The following is a 22,261-nucleotide window of genomic DNA, read 5'->3' as shown; positions in this document are numbered from 1 at the left end:
GATGGCAGTGGGAACCTGCTCCGCCTCAGCAAGACCCCTGCCCAGCCCTCCCTCACCTCCCTCAGGCAGCAGCCCCTCAGTTGCGGGGCTCTCGAGGAAAACGCGGGGTCCGCCCCCACCCTTCCTGCTCGCTTCCTATTGGCTGCGGCGGGAAGGCGGGGCCGAAGCCGCGGGGAGTGATGTATGGGCGAGGGCAGGTCACGTGGGTCAGCCCCCTCCCCAGCTCGGCCGGGGGCAACTGCAACCGGTTGGCGGCCACGCCGCCCCCCCCCCCCCCCAGCACCCCGCCTGCCGTGCGCTGTCAGGCGGCCCCGGGAGTGGCCGCGGCAGGAGGAGCCTCGACAGCGCTGCTCGTGGCCCCGCACAAAGGAGTCGGGGAGCCGCATGCAGCGCTCGGCCAGGTCAGTCCGCGCCGCCGGCTGGGGGGGAGCTCAGTGGGGCAGTGCGGCGGGGGATGGTCGGACCTGGGGGGGGGGCCGGTTCGCGTCGCGGAGCGGGGAGGGCGCTGGGGCAGCGGTGCTGCTTTCCCCGAGCGAGGTCCCGGGGGGCCAGCGCTCGGCACTCGGTGGGTGGCGATGCGGGTAACTGCTGGTGCGTGGCGCTGAGGAAAGACGGGGAGGGTGGAGCTGTGCCGCGGGCTGGCGGCCGCAAGCCGGCTAGTTCCCTCCGCGCCCCCGCTGCCCCCTTCAGCCGCCCCTTCCCACGGCCCCGGCTCCCCTCACGCACCCTTGCCTTAGCCCCGCCCCTTCAGGCCCCGCCCACCCCCGCTAGGTCCCGCCCACCCCGGCCCGAGGCTTTCGAGGAAAAGACACGGTCTTCCCCCGCTCTTCCTGCTGGATTCCTATTGGCTGCGGCGGGAAGGCGGGGCCGAGGCCGCGGGGAGTGACGCGTCGGCGAGGGCAGGTCACGTGGCGCCACCTCCTCCGCCCTCCCCGGTTCGGCCGGGGGCAGCTGGAACCGGTTGGTGGCCGCGCCGGCCGTGCCCCCCCGCTCCCGCGCTGTCGGGAGGCCCAGGGCAGCGGCCGCGGACCCTGGCCGCGGGAGGAGGGGCGGGGCAGGGAGCCCCGGCGGCGCCGCCCGTAGCCCCGCACAAAGGGGTTGGTTGGGAGCCGGGAACGGCGCTCGGCCAGGTCAGTCCGCGCCGCCGGCCCGGTGTCGTGGTGGGGCCGTACGGCGGCGGCGGGGGACGGTTGGTGTATGCCCCTGGGGGGGACCTGGGGCCTGAGAAGTGCGTGGGTTGACGCTCCGCTGTGGGAACGTCGCCGCGCTCCCCGCCGGCGGTCCCGGGGTGGGGGGGATCGCTTGGTGTGTGGCGATCTGAGGGGGAGGCGCGGCGCTGGGCTCCGAGGGGAGCTGGGGGAAGAGTGCGGGGTCCCGGGGAAGGGGGGGGCGGCTGCCCGCCCGGTGGCGGGGAGGGGCTGTGTGCCGCCGGGGGTGACCGAGATGCCGCACGACTCGTGCTGGGGTGGGGGGGGCATCGTACCGGGAGGGCAGCGGGCCCGCCGGGCTTCCGACGCTGCTGCGGCGGCCGGGCCCGGGCCGTCACCCGGGGAGTGCGGCTCGGCGGGCTGCTGGGCGGGGACACGCCGGCCCGGCGGGGCTGTTTATTTACGTCCTCGCCGAAAGCCGTCGCCCGGGGCGGTCCCGCGGCTACCGCATTATGCAAGCGGCCGGGAGGCTGGGACGGGGCGGACCGGCGCGCCGCCTCCCGGCCGGGAGCCGGCGGCAGCGCTGCGCCGTGCGGGGCTGGCGGTGGGGCGGCCGCCCGCGGCGGGCCGGGAGCGCTCGGTACGTCCCGGGGTGCTGGGGGGGGGGCGGGCATCCTGCGGTGCCGGTCGGCTCTGCCGGGGGGTGGGGAAGGCTTGCTCTGCTCTTGGGCTCTGCTTGGGACTGAAGGAACGTGTTATAATAGTAACGGCTCGCGATTCAGTATTCTCGATCCCGTAGGGACCACCGAGACAACTCTGGATTAACTTTGTTACCTGCTTCCTAACCAGGATGTTGCAAGAGGCACAGATTCATTTTCCTATTTTTTCTTTTTCCTTTTCAATCAATAGCTTGTCTTGCAGGGTGTTCGTGTTTTAATTCATTAAAGCATGCACTGTCAGGTGGAGATTAGCCTTCAAAGCATTTTAAATGTTCGTGGTAGAGTGAAATGGTTGCTAAGTGGAATTATTTTTTATTATAAAAAATATTTTTCCTTATAGATTTTTATGTATATTTCTATTGTAGCGCTGTTGTCTGTAAAATACCTACAGAAAATACTAAAGAATCAGGAGAATGCTGTTTGTCTTAATAGAAACTACTAAACTGCCACATAATTAATCTCTTAGTAAAGCAGGTTGCTCCTTACTAAAATGAATGCAGGCTTTCCAAACCCTTTAAAAAAAGTTGTTTGTTGTTGTACTGAGAGCTGTGCGGAGCATTATACGTGTTATTTGTCTGTGTCATTTCTAAGTGAGGAATGTTAGTATGATCACAAAGAGCTAAATTACTACCTGGTTAAGATGTTGTCAGCCACACTTCAATAATGAACAACACTACAGCCAAGAGAAGTCAAACTGAGGCTGTTCCGGTTTACTTGCAAATATGCCCCAGCCGTTTTCTGTCTTTTTCAAGAACTTTGCAAAACTGCTGGGACATAGCTAAGACAGAAGAGTCTGCTACATGGACAGGTGTTTTAGAAATGCTGAAAACCATTATGTTCTTGTTATTTAAAACAAAACAGGGTGAACATAGTATTTTAGATAGGGATCTTGTGTTTGATTACCAGGACCGGCTTGGCCCTGCAAATGGGTAGTTAAATTGGTACTGAATATAGCATCTTAAAGATACTTTTCTCCATTGCTATATATTAAGGTGATGCTGTTTCAGAAATAGTACTCGGGCTTTGCTTCTTTCGAAATGTCAGCATGACCCTATTGGTAAAATTCCTGCCTTTAAATCAGAACAGCATGTCCAAATCTTGTATGCAAGTTTGTTCTCTGTCCAGTGTTAATACTGCAATGCAGTATGAGAGAGCTGCTGACTTTGTGACTGTCCTTTCTCACACAGTCAAGGTGAGGAGGGGGGAAGGAAGAACTTTCTGGTTGTTTGGGTGAAAATGAAGGAGTTGATGCTGTTTCTAAAAATTCTGCAGTTGTTAGAGTGAAAGCATATACTCTGACCTTGTTCTAAAATGCAGGTGTTGTCAACTATTGTTACTTAATTTTAGTACATACCTAATTTGTTACTTTAGATGTACTCTATAATATTCTGATACTTTGTTAGGACCAACCACAAGCAACAAAAATCTTTCTTAATACTACAAGTTTAATTGGATTTGAATAGATATCACTTAAAGGTATAGTCTGAAGTAGCATGAGTTGATATTTTTATGCTCGAGAGTCTAACGCTGTGATTAAAAATGACAAAACTGTGTCTTAAAACAGCAGTTTTACGTGATTAGGCTCATCTCTCTTTGTTCAGCATACCACCACGACACGTGGTGGATTTTCTATTGCTGCATATAGCACAGCTTTCAAGAAGGTGAAATATAAGTACAGTGCCTTCTCCTGCAGTGCGTGGTAGTGTTGAGATGCAGGCTTCCCGCGGGAGGTTGCGGAGGGCTGTGGTGCCCTGCATCAGCCCCGCTCCTGCCCACCTGCACTCGCAGCTGTCAAATGACTTGTCTGGGACTGGGGCACCTTTCCCCTGCTTCAGGCTGCCGTTGGACCTCTTCTCGGTGTTGCTAGGTCTCATGAGTCTGTACTTCAAAGGTGGAGAATGTCAGCTTAAAATCAGAAAAATAAAAGAAAAACCACTGCAGCCTTCTAGTCCTTACCCGTTTCATCTTTATATGCAAAAAAATGAGTGATATTTTAAAATAATTGAGCATGTATTTACTTTTATGCAGTAGCAGTAGTCTGCACTGTGGTCTGTGGTGAAATGTAACCATATGAAAGAGCCTGTTTGTGCACAAATTATCTTTATTTTTCTACAGATAACTAACCAAATTCAGTAATATAGTGGTTAAAAATATTCTTAAGAACCAGATGTTTGAAAGTATTAAAATGCATTCCAGGAATATCATGATACCTAGGTACCTAGCTGTCTCATTTTAATTGTCTGTCTAATTACCTTTGAAAAATCCCATTAAGTACCTATAAAAAAATTGATATAACTGGATATTTTTTTAAAAATCACCCCTTAGAAAGATACTTTGTAAGTTGTATTTTACCCTCATTGAAAAATCTGTTTTGTGTTATCCAGTCATCGTTAAACATAATGTTACCAAAGACAGTTTTGTGTTGATAGCTTTACATCAGAAATTTCTACTAATAGTTTATTAGACAGGGTTTGGGGGCTTTTGGGGAGGAGAGAGGGGAAGAAATGTAAGACAATATATTTTGGTGTAAGTCTGTTGCTTTTTGACTTTCTCATCAGCATGTTGTCAAATACAGATTATCCTCAGTGGACTAAATCCCGGCAAAGGGTCAAGGTCTCGTATGACCTGGGTCGTCTAGCTTCTAAGAGCTTAAATGAAGTTGTTTTAGTTCACACTCCATTGGATGCATCCTAGAGAGAATAGAACTTGCAAAACTTTGGATTCCCCTCATGTACTGGAAGAGCAGCATTTTGCTTCTGCTTTAATCTTGAAGTTATTTTTGTTATGAGTTCTGATTATTTTCAATAGAAATCTTCCCTGTGGGCTCCCCATAATTTAGAAAGCTGGTGTAGAATTTCCTGAGGCTTGGTCTGTTTGTCTCCCCTCTCTTCGCCCATTAGATGTCAATGCATATTTTTCCTTCTACTGCTAAGTATAACCAACCATTCTGCAGCCCTTAAAACCAACTCACAATTGATAAAGTCAGCTTTTCATTCAGATCTATCTTAATATAGTTGCCTAAAGTGTTTCTTGCCTAATTTTGAAAGCTGCCTGTCCATACAACAAAAAGAAAGTTCAAGGCCTTCAGGCTTGTCTCTGCAGTAGAAAAAGTATCGCATCGTACTTCAAGCCTGTCTCAGACATTACCCTTGGAGCGTTAGAAGTCAGAGTCTTGCAAACCTATTTGAGTTGCTATTAAAAAATCTCACTTGTATTGAGAGAGAGCATGTCATCTGGCTTTTTGAATGCTATGAATTTTTATGAGTCTAAAATTTCTTTGCAAGCTAGGCTATTATATTCCAGGATTGTCCTGGATTACTTGGTGTGTATTTATCTAAACCTGAAATACTGAGTATAAGATATGGGACAGAAAACAGCCAATACCTCTTAAAATATATTGGAAAGGTTAGGGAGGTTAAGTTGGGGGGGGTGAGAAATAATCTCTTGAAGCTGAAGGGTTGTGAAGGGGTTTTGTATACCACCAGACCTGTAAGCCAGAAGGTTCAAATGAACTTCAAACTTGAGTTACTCAACTAAGTCCATGTTCTGGTATATTTTGACTACAAGCAAAAATTATCTTGGTCTTCCCCATCCACGGTGACCTTTGCTACCTCATTTTAGAGGAAAGCTATGATATTTTGTGATGCATTAACAGTTGATAGTGTTATGTCAGAAGGAGAGTCTGAAATGTCTTCTTTTCTTGTCTTCCAAGTGCCTTTAGCGCTTCATGGCTGTTTGCCTGCATCTTCTGTAAGTGGCCTTCTAGAATCAGGAGGGGAGAGCTTGGCTTCCCTATTATTTAGGGAAGCACATTAACTCCTGTCGCTCTTGTACTCCTTCAGGTGTCCATGAGGAGGAGAAAATTGTGAAAGGAAAGCTTTACAGGCAATATTAGAACAAAGAGTAAATTTTTTTTTCTCTTCAGCCTTCAGGATACTATGCTTAAAATCTTTGCTGCTGTTCTTTTGGGTGTGTGAAGGCAAGTAAGTGGATTTCTGAATTTGCAAGATTCCCAGTTGCTTTTCTTCCCGTCTACGACCATGAGGAGAGCTTTTTCTTGTGGCAGGGGAACCAAGATTGCACATGATCCTACCTACTAGGCTGTTGCTCTTGGCCCTGCTCTGGAAGCCTTGCAGACAGCCTGTTTTATACAGTGAGGTTGGTTGATGGGCAGGGCTACCTGAGTTCAGGCTTTTGAAGGCAGGTCAGTACAGCCCCAGGACTCAGAGTGCTTCTGCTGGGCAGACACCATTTCTGTGGGAAGGAAACCTCCAGAGATTGTGAAAGGTAAGGGTTTGCTTTGCAAAAGGAGGAAAGTGTGAGAGGGGCTTGAACTGTGACATGGTGGGGGAAAGAACATGTTTCTGTTGTAAAAGCAAGAATCTCTAGGTAGATAAACACTTTTTTTTTTTCCAAGTGAAATGCTGATACCATTGTGTGAATTGTTGTCTCACCTGGGTGAGACCTCTCTCATGAGGAAGTGACTGAGATTCAAGCATTCATTGCTTGCTTGCATGCATGTAGTTGCAGTCTGTAAAAGCTGACCAAAAGGAGGAGGTGGGACATAGGACAAGGGGCAGTTGCTTGCACCCCAGGCTGGCATTTAGGCACATGTAGTTGCAGCAGATGTGAATTCAGCTTTAATACTCTTAAACCCAAATGTTGCTTAAAAATGGTTGCTGCACAAGGACTTTTAGTTTGTAAGTTGCTCGGTTGACGATTAGGAAGTGTTTAACATTTTTAACATAACTGTTCTAACTTGTTTCAGTTCCCCTAAGCAGACAGTTATGGTCCTCTGAGCTGAGGGTTCTTTACGTTCTCCCAGAGAGTCCATTGCTACAGGTGTGGTGAGCAGAGAGGATTTTGTTATTCTTTGGTGAGTCAGTGCTGAAAATCTGAAGGATGGAGCGTAGGGTTTAGAAGATCGCCTGACACCTACTGGTCAGGGGGTTTGATGGTCTAGGGTTTCTTGCCATTTCCCTCTGGGAATTAAATTACTCCCATTTCTCAAGAACCATCAGTAACTCTACAGCTAAACTTAGTCTTTTTTCCCCCTAAATACAGCATTTTCGTATTGTGTCTTTTCATATTGTGTAAAGTACAGAATGGATGTACATAAGTGCATGATAATATACAACATAGGTTTGATTCATTAACAAAAAGCAGACCTATTTTTTCCTTGCTGTGTGTTTACATACAGCTCTGCTGGAAGAGATGTTTCTTCAAAATGAGGGGTAATACTTTGACCCTAAACATGAGTGTAAGTGCAAGACCTGTAGCTGCGGTTCTGGTAGAAAAATCATGCCTCTGTTTGGTGATGTAAACTTGGAGTTTTTCTTCTGATATATCCCTTGGGCAGGTTAAATAGATCTTTGAGATAAAATGCCTTTTGAGCAGAATTTTGACAACTTTACAAAGTCAGTTTATCAAAATCTCCTTACAATTAACTACTGTTATATAGAGAAGTAATATTCTTTTGCTAGGTGGTTTAGAAAAGCCCACAGATGTCTTGCAAGTGGGTACACAGAATTTTTACAAGATTCGCTAAAAGCTTTATAGACTTAGCAGGATTTTAGATTTTTCTCTGGGAACGGATGGGTGGTTAATTAATTTGGAGTAAGACAGACATTGCTGGTTTTTGTCAAGTTTAATTTTGAGTCATGTTGCATTGGCTTTGGAAACAGCTTTTTATGACAAGGAAAAGCCTGTTCTTGCTTTGGGGAACTGGGTGGGGGCTTCAGCTGTCACTTACCTGCTTTGTAGTCTTTGGCAAGGCATTTTTGCCTACTTCATCTCCCCTTTAGCTCCTCTGCCTTTTCACTTAAAGGGTGTCTAAGCAAGAACAGTTGGTGAACACAGTCGAGGCCTTGCACTATCCTGTGTCATCATAAATGCAACTAGTAGTTTATATTCTCTGCTTTAAACTGAGATTTTTGTGTCATAAGTCCAGTTTTAGGTTTGGCACTGAAATGTGCTGTGCTTCTGTGTCTGTAAATAACTGCTAAAAATAACTGCTAGTATGTGTCACTTAACATACAGACCACCTAATGACATACATGTGACAAAGTTCATAAAGGGTGTGCCCTTCTTGGAATTCCTGTTTACTAAGTATGCTTAAAGTATATAAAGCTTCAGTAGATTGGGATTTTATCATTTATAGAAGTGTTATTTGTAAAACATTACATGCAGAATTGGACTATATGACCAGAAACATCTATATTGCTACCATTTTCTTGCTCTCATTTTATTCCTGAAAAGGGAAATAAGGGAGGAGAAAAAGGAATGTAAAGTACAACAAGAGTTAGAAAAGAAATAGATTAAGAGAGGAGGAAGAGAAGATCCAAAAGAAAAATTATAGGTGTTTAAACTTCAGACCTTAACTTTCTGATTGCCTGGGAGGAATGAGGATTGATTATGAGGTGGGGTTTTTTTTGTCCTACTTGGTATCTGACTTTCTTCAGCTTTTCTTGCTTTCATGCATGCCCTTTGAAGGCAAGGACTTGTAGTAGAGCTAATGAAAGGTAGATTTTTCTGGAGTGCTGTTAGTTGTTCTTGTCATTATTATTAAAGCTGTCACTAAAGGCTTGCTGACCAACATTGTACTGAAGTAAACTACTTTTGTCCTGTTCAAAAAAATAAAAACTTTCTACTGGCTTGGTTTAAAAAAAAGAAAACAAACCCACAGTGACATAAAGAAATGGATTAGTTGAGAGCATTGCAAAGTTAATTCTGCATATAATTAGTATGATTATTTTGCAGCCCATGTCCAAAGGAATATACTTGGGTCATGACAGTCTGACAGCATCCAGACTTGGACTTTGATAGGACTAATACTTTCATAAGTAATATAAAAGGATGTTTTACATCAGTAGTGTTTCTGCTGTAATGGGGAGAAGGGGATTCTGCCAGGTTTTTTCCATCAAGTTATTGTGTATTAGAGGAAGGTAGAAAGGTGAAGCAGGGTCAGTCTTCCAGCTACTGTCCTGGCTACAGAGGCTGTAGGCAGTCCCTTCCTGCTGGGATGTTTGAAGACTGCTTTACGCTTCTAGTTGCTGGTGTACCATGTCAAAGGTTGGAATTATTGGTCTCCAGGGTGGTGGACAACTCGCTGTTTGTGACAGCAGAGTGCTGTCATCTGTCCTGAGTTATTCCCCTTTTTCCTTCAAGGTGGTAGTGTTCATCTATGAAACCTTTCTTGTGTTTTGAAGAGGATGCTGAAGAATAGCGTAGGGAAAGAGCCAGAAGTTACTGCTTGCCAAAGGTCATAACTTTAAATGTCTTATAACTTCCAGTGTCCTCTTTGGGAGCAAAATTAGTCAAAACAGGTTTTTGAAAAGTCTCAGCTTAAGACTGATGAATGCTGCGTGATATTGATACTTGCATATGGTATTTGATTTAGTAGTCTTTTTCTCCTGACAGTGTTGCAACAGGGTCTTCTGCAGCTGGATGCTGTTTTCTGGGGCTGTTGCTGGTTTTAAAGAGCTTTCTGTTTTTACTGCTCACTCAAACAGTAACATCACTAGTGGCTTGCTGCCCTGTTAAATGGTGGGATTTGTGTTTCCTCTTACTTAGGACAGCAACAGATGTTCCTGAAATGTAGTATCTTTTTCCTCCCACTACAGGAGATTTCAGCGATCCTAAGACAAAAGTTCTGCAAGTATGACTTCTCAAGTCACTTTTGAAGTGAGAGGACCATCAGTACCAGGTACCCAAATCATGCCTTCTCCTTTTTGTATGGTTTAACTAGAAAAAAAACGAAATAGAAGAATGTTCAAAGGCTGTCTTGTCTGTTTTCCTCAGAGGCAAAAAAACATTTCAGTTCAAATATCAAAATGGTAAGTCATTGTAAAATACATGAATTAAGAAATTTCACATAGGTATTTGAAAATGAGATTTGGGAATTAATTTTTATCTTGTTCTTCAGACAACAATTTCATAGTGTGCTAGAGATGATGATGGTAACTGAAATGGTTATGATTGTTTTCAAATCAGTGTTCTCTCTCTTTACTCCATGGAAACTAGTATTTACATTCTGGACCACGATAATCAGGCATGCACTGACGTGTTCTGCTTTTTTATTCTCTCTGCATCCCTGTTGAAAGTTCTCCGTAACAAGATGTGACCTCTACTAAGAGTTAAGAACAGGAAGAATAAGCAGCTTAATTCAATATTCTGTTGTGCAAAAATGTGTAAAATCACTTCTGTAATCTAGATGAGATCATGTAGAACACCATGATTTAGTGTTGACAAATTGTGCTTATTACTTTCACCTTTATCTTTAGGAACTTTGAAGGAAGGTCACTGTCCTGGTTTTGGCTGGGATAGAGCTAATTTTTTATTCGTAATAGCTAGAATAGTGCTGTGTTTTAGATTCAGTATGGGATTTGGTGTGAGAAGAATGTTGATAATACACTAATGTTTTCAGCTGTTGCTAAGAAATCAAAGACTTTTCAACATCCCATGTCCTGCCTGTTTGTGGGTGTACAAGAAGCTGGGAGGGAGCAGAGCCAGAGCAATGGACCCAAATTGGCTGGAATATTGTGGAATATTCCATATCATACAACACAGATGTATCAGTATATAGATGAGGGTTGGCAGGGAAGCTGGCTCTTCTGGGATTGCAGTTTCAGGATTTTCTCTCCTCTGGGATTGCTAGCTGGGATCAGGCTGGGCATCAGTCAGCGGATGGTGAGCAGTTGCATTGTGCATCGCTCGTCTGTATATTCTATTATCGTTATTATTATCATCATCATTATTTTAATTTTATTGTATTTGAATTATTAAATTGTCTTTATCTCAGCCTATGAGTCTCCTTATATTTACCCTTCTAATTCCCTCCCCATCCCCCAGGGCAGGGAAAGGGTGAGCGAGTGGCTGCATGGTGTTTGGCTGCTGGCTGGGTTTAAACCATGACAGTCACCAAAAGAGTAATTGGTGGTTGCCTAACAGAAGCAGATGAATGTGGGAGCATGTACAGATTGGCAAAATTCCTGTTACAGGCAAATACCAGATGGCAGAAGTGTCTGTTGTAGTTGGAGGGGGAAAAGATGATAAAAACATTTTTTAAAGTTTTGACATCTGCCCCATGTTAGACCTCTCATGTGTTTCTCCCATTTGATTGGGAGTTTGGGAACTGAACACTGACACACAATGTGGACACAAAACCTTTAGTAAGGAGCAGTGTTTTTATGGCACTCTGGAGAAAAACTTTGAAGTTAAAGAATAAATTGACCTTAGATCAGATGAGGCTATAAAGCACTGGTATAGCTACACAATGGGAGCCATGCTCTTTTTGCCTCGTTTAGTGTTGCTTCTGCTGTTGTGATGACACTTTGCATGTGTAACTTTTTTCTTTTACTGATAATATCTGTAGCAAAATAATATCTGCAGCAAAAATTAGGATTGGGGAGAACTCGATCCTTCCTCAGTGGCTGGTTACAAAGCATTACCTGGAAATATTTATGTATAATGTAAGGAGGTGACACAGAAGGTTGCTTCTGCTTATGACAATATTGATACTGTTGGTTTTGACTGGGGACAAGAGCTTTGAGATGCAGCAGTGGCAAGATGCAGTCTTGTGAAAGAGAGGTAGGTTTTCAGAGCTATCAGGGTTCTACAAGCAGCAAAATTTCCAGTTTATTTAGAAATGTCACGTACTGATTTTGTCAGATCACCATGGTGAGTAGTTAGTTGGTGAGACAAGAATCCTCACCTTGAGCGCTAACATGCTCCCTGCATACTCATCATTGTCCCTTCCTGTTGATGTCAAAGCCAGTGAGGCTAACCTGCAGGATAAAAGGGCATCACCAGCATAGGAACAATGCTTCGACTCACTCCCTCTAGCCAAACCACTTCTGGAATCGACATTGGTGATGAAGCCTGACACATTGATGTAGGCTTTTACATATTTGTGACATGCAGTGCTTCCTTTTTGCCTCATCCTAGCAGGAGGAAGAGAGTCACTGGTCACAGGCTGTGAGACTCCTTTAGGTCTTCATCAGGACACAGTCCCATACCAAGAAACTGCTAGGTGGCCAAAGATTAGCTATTATGAAATAAAAAATGGAGATTATAGCTCCCAGCTGTACACTCTGCTCCAAGCAGAGAGATTGCAGCATCAGGGAGGCTGTTGCAAGCTTTGAGGCTGGGCAGAAGGCCCTGGAATAGCTTCCTCTTTGCCTTAGCTGAAGGAACTCTGCCAGTAGCAGCGTTGGATTCCCTGGCGAGGGCAGGGGGAGAAGTTCAAGACCCCTGAGCTTAAAACACAAAACCAAACTAAACCCCACTGAGTTTAGAATTGCCTTTGAAAAGGCAGTTCCAGTTTATCATGCCTTTCACTTGTGCCTTTCCTAGGATAATTTAAGCAGCATTTTTACAAATCCCGATTCAGCCTCACAGTGTAATTGCTGAAGTGAGTTTAGGGGTGACTGTGCATCTTGTTCAAGTGTTGCCTTGTTGAGTGATAAGTATTCACAGAATGTTTACACGTTTGCTTAAAAAAGACCAGAAAGCTATTCTAGCTAGCTGCTACTAAGAGGAACATAATTTATGTGGCATTTCAGAGGTTGGCCAGTGTGTACACTAAGATGTATGAAATGCTGCTATTTTAAAGGGATATTAAAAGAGTTTTAGCTTCTCTTTAGTATCTCCAGTCAGAAATTCTGTGTGGTATTCAGGTGGTCTTCCCTCCTCCCTGCAAAAACAAACCATAATGTGCCTCAGTACAGAGTGGAAAAGGTAAAGCACCTGACCTAGGCAATTGTGTGCAGTGAATTGCATAGTAAGTATACTCATACAGCTGATTTTTGTCTGCATTTATATGCTTACAGCAGGCATCCAAAAAGCTTGGTTTTTTTAAAAAAATGAATCTGAACAAAAGGTTTTATAAAAAAGGGATTGTAGTTCAAAATGTTACCTAAAATTATTTCCATGAGCAGTTTCTAGGAACAAATTATCGTACTTATTTCCAGACCTCTGTAGATTTTCTGCAACCCTTGGGTCTGCAGGGGTTTCCTTCATAAACAGTCCTTACTAGGTTAACCTGCATAACTGGAAAAAATGGACACAATTTTAGAGGCATAAGGAATGCCTCAAAACTGTTATTTCAGACTTTGAAGTTCCAGCTATGGTTTGGCTTGATAAAAGGTCGTGTATCTTTGTTGTATATAGCTTGCCTACTTTGTATCTTTAGATTATTATTTAGTTACTATCGCTACTGCTTTCCCAGTTTGAGAACAGGAAAGCACTATCATGGATGCTTGTGTCTTGATTTTAAGACTTTTCAGTTATCGATTTGATCCTTGCATTTCCTGTTGATGAGGCATGCAGGGTAGTTCTGGATATCCTCTCCCCTTTTTCTTCAATGCTTTTGCCTACCCGCCCCACGCCCCCAACCCCCTGCAATTAAGGGACTAATTTGACTTCAGCTGAATTCACTTATGTCTGCTTTGGTTTAAAAGTGATTTTGTTTGAAACGTTATATTTAGGCATTTCAAGTTAGAGGCTGAAGTAAATTTCAGTATTTTTTAATTACATTTTATTTAAAAGTTACTCAAATACTCTGGTAGTTCTTACATTTTGCATAGCAAGATTAAAAGGTTAAGCAGATGGTGCCTAAATATACTTTAAAGCTTCACGTTTTCTCCTTCTGCAACAGTGTTTTTTCTTGTGTCTAAAAATATTGTTGAAACCCTGTAAAAGCAAAATACTAACTTGTCCTTTCCATTTGTATTTATCATTGTTGTTGTTCTTAGTCATACACATATAGGTTTTATATACAGGGGTAAGTTGCAATGTTAACTTTAACTCCTGGATATCCCAGAATCAAGCGTTCTTACACTACTGTAATATTTTGGGTTCTTTATGTATGTATGCAGTAGGGTAGACAGAGTGTGACAATTGCATGTGGTTTTTTTGTGTAACAGCATTATGCTTTTATATCCAATAAAAAACTGAAAGTGTAGCAGCAAAATTCATTTTATTTCTCTCAGGAATAAAATTAATTGGATGTGTTGTCTTGGGAATAATACAACCTCCTCTTTGTGCTTTCTAGATTGTTCATGTGAATTTTAGAGAATATGTTTTTAGACATGTGTGTTACTCAGTACTCTGTGTGTATACGTACATGTATTAAAAAAAATACAGTATTAAGAAAAAACTAGCTTATCTTGAAAATAAGCATTTTACAGTGGAAATTTTCCTGCTGCATTTCCAGAGATTTTTGAACTGAAGGACGATTTGGAAACCAAACATTTTAAGGGCTGGGGTTGTCAGTACTCCCCCTCTGAGATCCTTATGATAGCAAAGAAAATGCTGTTGTAGTTTGGAGGGGCTGTGTGTTTGGAATTCCTTTCTGAACTGGAAAGAGGGAGTTTAAATGGGTGATTCTGGTATATATATTTAAAATATTTGGAGGTTTCACCATGTATGCTGTACTTAGTAATTCCATATGGGCTTGAGTAATGATGATTGTGGGGTTTTTCTGTTTGGGTTTTTTTTTTTAGGAGAGGTTTTTGCAGTATGTGGGAGCTGCAGTGCTTTGGGAAACTGGAATCCGCAAGTTGCAGTGGTCCTCCAAACTGACGATCGGTAAGTTGGGTTTTTTGGTTTTTTATTCCCTTTGAAGTAGCTGGAGTTCTGGAGCAACTAATTTATTCTGGCTTTGAGATTGTAAACTATTGAGCTACATATACTATTAGTAAACCTGTCCAGAATTTCTTGTGCTACCCTCGAACCTTTTGAATGCTTAGGAACGTGTCTAAGAAAACGTTTAACTTGTGTATGCTTCTCTACTTACAGATGATGCTTCTACCATTGTGGCTGGCATATTTCAGTAGTTTAGCTGTAGACATTTTGAATAAGAAACTGCTATGGGTAATTTACAGTCCCATAACTCTACAGCAAGTTATAGGAGATGTTTATAGAGTTTACTTTCTTTTTAACCTATACAAGTTACTACTGTGGCTCTAAAGAGATGGGGAGAAGATTATTTAAAATGAGTTGCATTAAAACTCTTAAGTGGTTTGTGTGTATATAACCATGAGTGTACGTGAACGAAGTTTTAAATGGAGTGGAGGAATTCAGTGTTTTCTTGAAATGATGCTGCCTATTGCTGTGCGTGTGATGCAGGGCTTGCAGGATGTATTTTTAATTCTGACTTGCTGTGTGATCTTGGATGAGTCCCTAAATTGTTTCATCATGTTTTCCCCCATCTGTTAAATGAAGATGAGAATTTGAGAAGTCTTGCGCTAGTAGAGCACTTCAGATTAGAAAGTGCAATTTCAGTTCCAAGTATTTATTGTGCTTTGTGCATGTTTGGCTAAGTTACCTTGTAAAAACCTTTCTTGCAGCAATACAGTAAACTTTATTTTAGAATATCACTTAGGACAGACATATGTCTGAGGTGGCTGTTAGCCTGTATTTTGAAACTGGTTTTTTTCCAACCCTCCCCACAGTCAATTATGGAAAGCTACTGTAGAGCTTCCTAGAGGAGTTCCTGTTTGGTATCGGTATTTTAAAGGGTACTTCCTAGAACCTAAGGTATGTACAACCTTTTCTATTTTATGTTGGCTCATCCTTAGTAAAGAATTCCCTTATTTGAAGTAAAAAGGATTTTCTGAGTTAAACTTGAGTTTTTAGAAATCTTAAATTGCAACATTTGAAACATGAAAACACTTGTGGGTATACAAGCAGTTCACTTCTGGAAATACATGACCATCTGCTGTTAACTTCAATTATTTTTGTTAAATTGCCTTCTCTTACCAGTGTTAGTGTTTTTAAAATTCCAGTGATAGTGAAATTCCTGACATTATTGTAAAGTTTAAATGATATGGTAAAGTTCTTATTAGTTATAGTGGGGCTGTAACAACTTCTACACTTATAATTGAATACAGACTTCAGCAGGGCAAGGATCTCTAGCATGGAAGCAAGTGATAGCAGGAGAGAAATGGTTAGTGTGAGCAGTAGATAATTTGCCTTATCTACTACAATTTTAAAAATCACTGCAGATTTTATTGGTGAAGCATGAGAAGTATTAACTAGCTTTTGTGCTGCATAATTAACATATGTTAATTTCTTGGAGTGCAAAGGTGGAACAAGGAATGGGGCATCCCAGTGTTTTCTCCAGGTTTGTATATAGGTATTTGCATCACTTGGGGGAAGAAAACCCAAGAGACAGACACAGATGTGTTTTTACAGGTATTGATGTCATAGTTGCATGTGAGTTGAATGTATGCGGCAGTATGTGGCAGTATACTGGTCTGTGAAAATCATAATTAGGGTAAGGGGGAAGCTCTTCAGAGGAGGGATGAGACTGCATTCAGAAAGAAGTTGGACTAAGTTGGGAAAATAAGCAACTACTCTAACTGTTTTTCTTAATAACAACTACTAACTGTAAGAAATAACCCATTTAAAGTTACCTTTGCCGTCTTTCTTGCTCTATTAATATCCTGTAGCTATTCACCCTGGGCTTTACTTCATTGAAATTGGGATTATGAAGGCTGTAGCTAAGTGTGCAAAGAAGTTATAGAATCATCTGGTCTATATCTTTTCAATATTTTTAATTACTGTCAGTTTTTTGTCAGCTGGACTAGTCTTTCACTGAAAAAATATTTGACAGAGATATCTCAGTGAAGGATACTAATTTTAAATGAAACACAATTCTGTTTTTTCATTACAGCATGTGAAATAGTCTGATCTAAAACTAATGTTTAAATTGTTATTCTGAGGCAAAAGAAGGGAAGGAAAAGAATAGATTTGTTTTTCTGAGGTCAAAAGTAGATCAGTTCTTACAGCCTAGCAGCTCTGATGGAACTCTTGTATTTTTTGCAAATGCCCATAAATTTAAAATGTAAGCAATAGCACGCTTAGTGAGAACAGATGGGCAGAAAATGTGCTCATAGACAACACAGTTTCTGTTTTAACATTTGAAAAAGTTTACGATATGTATTGGTGAGTGTGTTTCTTTAAGTAGGTGCTCTGTATCGTGCACGCTTTATGTACCGTGTGATGCAGAGTCTGCCAAGGTAAGTATAAATTTTATGGAATACCAGCATAAAGAGCTACTGTATATAAAAAGGACGAAAAAAGAAAACCACCCTCCAGAACAAAGTGTGTGAATTGCCAGGGTACATGGTTATCCACTTAGCGGTGTCTAGCCTGTACCTGTTAAGTGCACAGGAATTAATTTCTTGTAACAGAGTTTTGAAGAAAAGAATTCCAGCTACAATGCTTTCTTCCTCTTCTTGTAAATTTTTGGAAGAACAATGAAAAAGCAGGATCCCTTTATTCTAACAGGAATATAATGCACAGTATAGTACAAATGAGACAGTATATAGAGGGCTTTAGTATTAACAACTCCGATAAGGAAAAGATACTTCTGAGTTAAATTATTTTGGCTATTTTTATTTCAGTAATTTTTTTCATTAGTCATCTCATAATTAATCTAAATTTTATAGGCTTGCTATATATGATCCCTCAGACACTCATATTTTTATATCAGTGCAATTTTGTGAGTCATGGTCTATATTAGGGTAACTTAAATACATGTGTGGTCTTAAATACATGTTAAAGCCTGAATGTATAAATTTGACACTACATAACTGAGTGAATCATGCTAAAGACAGATCCAACTGAAGTTACTGTTCCTTTCTCTATCAACTGCATCTTTGAAGGTGCTTGAGATGGACGTGGTGACAAAGCTGGGGGTGATACATGTTTACACAGAGAAATTATAGTTCTCATATCCAAAATGTTGCTATAGACTAGATGTGAAAATAGATATAATAATTCAAATTTTGGAAAAAAACAAATAGGAAAGTATTTTTCTCACCTCCCTTTAAAAAAAAGTCATCATTTGACCTCTGTTAACTTTTGCTTGAAGGATAGTACGATGTCATGGGAAGTTTGGTTTGTTTGCACTGAAGCATTTTGGTGTTAGCATGTTGTGGTTATGTAAACAGAGCATTTTTTTTTTTTTTATACCTAATATATTGAAATTTACAGGATTTTTGTAGGAATAGAAATAAATGAACGTATATCCAAAGAACATTTTACTATAAAACTGGTGCAAGTCTTGGCTCCTGCATATCAAGAGCTTTTACTGTTTGTAAACATTTTACGATAACATAAGAGTCATCTTAAGAGTTTGAAAGGAAAAATAAATACATACACTTGATGAAATAAGACAGTAATTTAAACTATTTTGCTTGAAGCTTGTTCTTTTCTTAAACATAGTCTGGTACCAGTTACTTTACTGGGAGGATCTTCCCATGTTTTATTCTACATATACCTTTTGTTTGTCGGAGGGGGATGACACACCAAAACCCCCTTGTCTGGCATTTAAGTCTTCTGTATACCATATGTTTTAGGAGAATGTTTTTATATGTATTGTTTGCATGATGCATATTTGAAAGCCTTAGATACATACATACCATATTCTGTTAAGCTGTGTTCTGTATTTGTTTTTCATAAGCATGCAAGTTTAGGGTTATTTCTTTCATGGAAAGTACAAAATAACTATCTGTGCATGTAGCAGGACTTTTAAAACTGGATTGGTGAATGTTTTTCACACTTGTGAGAATATTGTTTAATTACAGAGGTTTCAAATGAGAAATTACCTTTTCTAAAATGTAAATAAATCCATCTAGTGCCTGGAATATTGTAATAAAGGTGTAACTTAGGTCTAGACTCAGTAATTTCTTTAATATCGGAATGCCTTAAAGCTTTTGCTAGACTAATAAGCCATGGTTAACCTGATAATAACAAAGGAACACCTCTGCTGTGACTGCGCTGAGATAGCAGATTGTGTGTTATCGAAAATACTAGACCTATAAAATCTTTATTTAGCCCAGGACTTCCTGGCAGGTGGCTTATAGGTGCTGTTGCCTTGCAAAGTTAGTTATGATGGCTGAATGGCTTTGGTTGATTGTTTGGTTTTGTGCTTAATTATTCTCTCTTACATGGTACAGAAATCCAGAGAGATTTTTGTCAGAAATCCAACATCAGCAGTTAAGTGTAATTCATTTAGCTGTTTCATGTTCTTGAAGTAGATTAATATTCTTGAAACATACTTTTAAGAAATAAAGTGCAGTTGTGTAAATGTAGTTGTGTGGTGTTTTTAAGATATTTTTTTTTCCTAATGCCTACTCTGTTATGTTGCCTTGCATCAGGAAGTTTGGAACTGGCCTCCTAAATTATCATTTAAACATCCATGGAAGTGTGTTCATTTTTTAATTGTACTGAGCACCCAAGCACTTCATGCAGATTGTGCATCAGACTGCTTTGAACCTCTGGAACATGAGGCTACATAAGCATTTTACCCTTAATTACAAAAGTGCCTCATGACTACTGGGGCATCCCACAGCTTCTGACAATGTAAGAGGACTTGATTTTATTTTTTTTTTTAAGAAAACTCTTGAATGTCCTTTAAGAGCTTTAAAATGGCATCAGATGTTCACCTAAATACAAATCAAGCAACGTAATTTTAATGTATTTACTTTTAAAAAAAAAAAAATTCTCTGTGTTTAGTAGAGAGGGATCCACGCCATACAGTGCCACTTACTATAATCTCAGTGTGCTGCCCACTGGGATACTTGATGTGACATTTGGATAGGTACCCTTTTAACACTGTCCTAGCAGAGGCTGACTTTTTAGGTAATGTTACCATACTATGAATATTGATGACACATAATTTACTTCCGCTACAGGCTGATCTGAGCTGGGCTGTTGTTCAAATGTGGTCAGTATATGCTACTGAAATTACTCGAGTATTTTAACCTCCTTGTAACAATGGCTTATGTTACATGTAATTAAAACAGTATTTAACTGCGTATAAACACAAAGACGGTCTGAGCAGGCATTGTGAGAGGGCTCTCAGTGATGTCTGTGCTTGTTCTCTAATCCATTGCCCTATTTTCCAGGTAGCTTTGCTTGGCTGCTCTTAGTATGGAAAGTGTTGAGGGTTCCTGGGATTAAATGCATAATCAGCCCACTGTATTCCTTTCAGGGGATGAAATTTTGCTGAGTGTATCCAGTGTGTTGTGCTTATTGTTGGGATAATGTTACTCAAATTCTCATTCATAATTTTAGAACCCATGTAGAATTAGAGTAGGGCAAGAAATAATCTGGTATTGGTATTTTAATATGCTATGTTGGGGGTTTCTACAAGGAAAAACCTTTGCTTTACCTTTTGAAGAAAACAGCTTAATCCACGTTAGGACAGACTTGTATTCCCCAGGTTCACAAGCTACAAGTTGTGTCTGTGTTCATGAGTCACTGTTGGAGAGCTTGCAGGCCAGCATAGTGTTAGGAAATGGCAGCCTCCCTGCTGGCAAACACAGGTTTCAGCTTTGGAAACTGAGATTGTGACATGCAAGTGTGATCTGCTGTGAAAGAAGGGGGAAGAAACTTCTCATTATTTACTTTTCTAGAAGTCCGTGTGGCAGCAATTGGAAGATGGGAATTAAAACTGCCCTATAACAGGAATAAACTGAAAACAATAGTATCATCTTATTTTATTTATATTTACATGCATTCTATCTTTAAAGCATAGTTTTAAGCATATGTATTTTATTCTGACATGACACTTAAGTATAGACATCTCTGAATTTGTTAGAAAAATTAAATTGCTTTTAGCTAAGATTCACAGACCAAACCCATCCCTTTGAGCGATTTTTAAATATTTGGTGTCTGCTGTTAACTCATCCAAAAGCATAGTAGATTAAATGTATTTGATACATGTCAAGAAATCCCATTGTTTCTAAAGAATCTGTTCAATGAGCTGTAAGATAACAAAGCATTATGGTACTGTGTAATTAGACTGTTGAGTTTGAAGCTTGTCTGGCTGTCCCTGTTGATCTGAAATCTATTTAAACAAGAACCTGAAGTGCTGGAACAAGTTGGTGTTGAAACTGGTATGACTGTGGCAACAGTAGCAAGTCTTTTTGGAAATAAGAGTTACTTGGGCCCAAAACACCAAAATGACAAACTCTGCAGCTATTTGACAGTGGTGGTTATGACTGATATTAACAACCATGCAGTGTTAGGGGAAACTTCTTAGGGTGACCGAGCTGGGTATCAGACATGTTCTTGCTGTTAGCTGGCAGTTACCTAAAAGCTTTAACCTAGAAAGGTATTTCAAACTTAAATTGTTCTGAAAGAAGAGATTCAGTTACTGTTCTGATTATCTATCTGAGCCTTGGCTATATTTGTCAACAAATGTAGTCTTTTGAGGGACAATAATTATTTTTCTTTTTATGAAAGAATCTAATTTATACTGCTCCAAATGGAATAGACTGCAGGGGCTTCACTGCTGGCCAGTTGAATTGTATCGTCGTCTTCCTTCTGAGGCAGCAAAATTCCAAGTTCTTATGTTTTAATTAGATGGTAAATAATTTGCTCTTCTGTACCACAACTAAAATAACTACGTTTTATAGACTTTGAATTAGTCAAGCAAATTTTGAGGGAGAACCTACCCCTGCAACTGTTAACTGCATGAGTAGATGCTGAGTGCTGTTTGGAGTTAGAGATGTGGGATATGTATTTTCATCAATTGTTGCTGTAGTATCCTAAGAAAAAAGCAAGCACACTTAATGACTTCAGAGGCACTTTGTTTTTTTCTGTTGGAGACTAAAGTAGCCCAGTGGAGTAGCTGTAAGCAGTAAAGATTTAACAATTTCATGTAACTTCTCCACCCTGTCAGACTTTTTCACAAGTCATATGTATACCTGACGCATCAGATAGTGTCATCAGCTGTTGCAGGGGTAAGAAACAAGCCTGATCTCTCTTCTTTCTTTCCCTTTCATTCTGTCTCCTTGTCCCCCTTTCTTCTCCTTTTTTCTTTCTTAAATCTGTAAGTTTAGTTCACAACCATCCCAAACAGCTTCATGGGTAGAAAATCAGATATACCAAAAGAAATTATTGCAGACATTTAACTTTTAAATTACAGACTATCGATGGTCCCTGCGAAGTCATAGTTCACACGTGGGAGACTCATCTACAACCACGATCAATTACCCCTTTAGGTATGGGCATCAACTGCATCTGTTTGAGGCATATGCATAAGATTGCTAATATGCTGCACATTGGTTTGGAGGGATTGATAACTATAGTTTTAAAATACTTAAGTTTATTAATGTGTTGGAGGTATAAACTTTTTCTTTGCACAACATGGGCCTTACTCTCAAAATATATGTGTGTATATATATATATATAAATAAGTGGCTTCAAAATGGAGTGGATGTGACATTCTTTGCTGCCATCCTTAAGATTATGTGGGTTGTTTTTTTATTAATTGGGAATTGTAATAATTTTCTGTAAGTTTAATTCTTTGAGACTAAGGATCCATATTATTTTTTCAGAGAAAATGTTGGGAGGGGGAGGGTGTGAAGTCACTGC

At 41.0% G+C, this 22,261-nt stretch overlaps 1 protein-coding gene across 3 annotated transcripts in view; it reads left to right on the top strand.

The window, feature by feature from the left end:
• The first annotated feature begins 379 nt into the window (after positions 1-379).
• The window catches only part of GPCPD1 (glycerophosphocholine phosphodiesterase 1), a 49,765-nt gene continuing 27,883 nt past the window's right edge, over positions 380-22,261 (top strand). For 2 of the 3 annotated variants that reach the window (XM_074864263.1, XM_074864265.1), the window contains exons 1-5: positions 914-1,130; positions 9,490-9,572; positions 14,371-14,455; positions 15,322-15,406; positions 21,813-21,888. In XM_074864263.1, the coding sequence (XP_074720364.1) occupies positions 9,527-9,572; positions 14,371-14,455; positions 15,322-15,406; positions 21,813-21,888 (292 nt within the window). In that variant the 5' untranslated portion in view covers positions 914-1,130; positions 9,490-9,526. Of the gene's footprint in view, positions 402-913; positions 1,131-9,489; positions 9,573-14,370; positions 14,456-15,321; positions 15,407-21,812; positions 21,889-22,261 lie in introns of those variants that run through there. The other variant, XM_074864264.1, reaches the window with a different exon arrangement.

The sequence above is a fragment of the Strix uralensis genome, chromosome 3 (assembly GCF_047716275.1).
Source record: "Strix uralensis isolate ZFMK-TIS-50842 chromosome 3, bStrUra1, whole genome shotgun sequence".
In the NCBI taxonomy this organism is placed as follows: Eukaryota; Metazoa; Chordata; class Aves; order Strigiformes; family Strigidae; genus Strix; species Strix uralensis.
The sequence above is the reverse complement of the archived record's forward strand: the minus strand, read 5'-3'. Positions and strand labels throughout refer to the sequence as shown.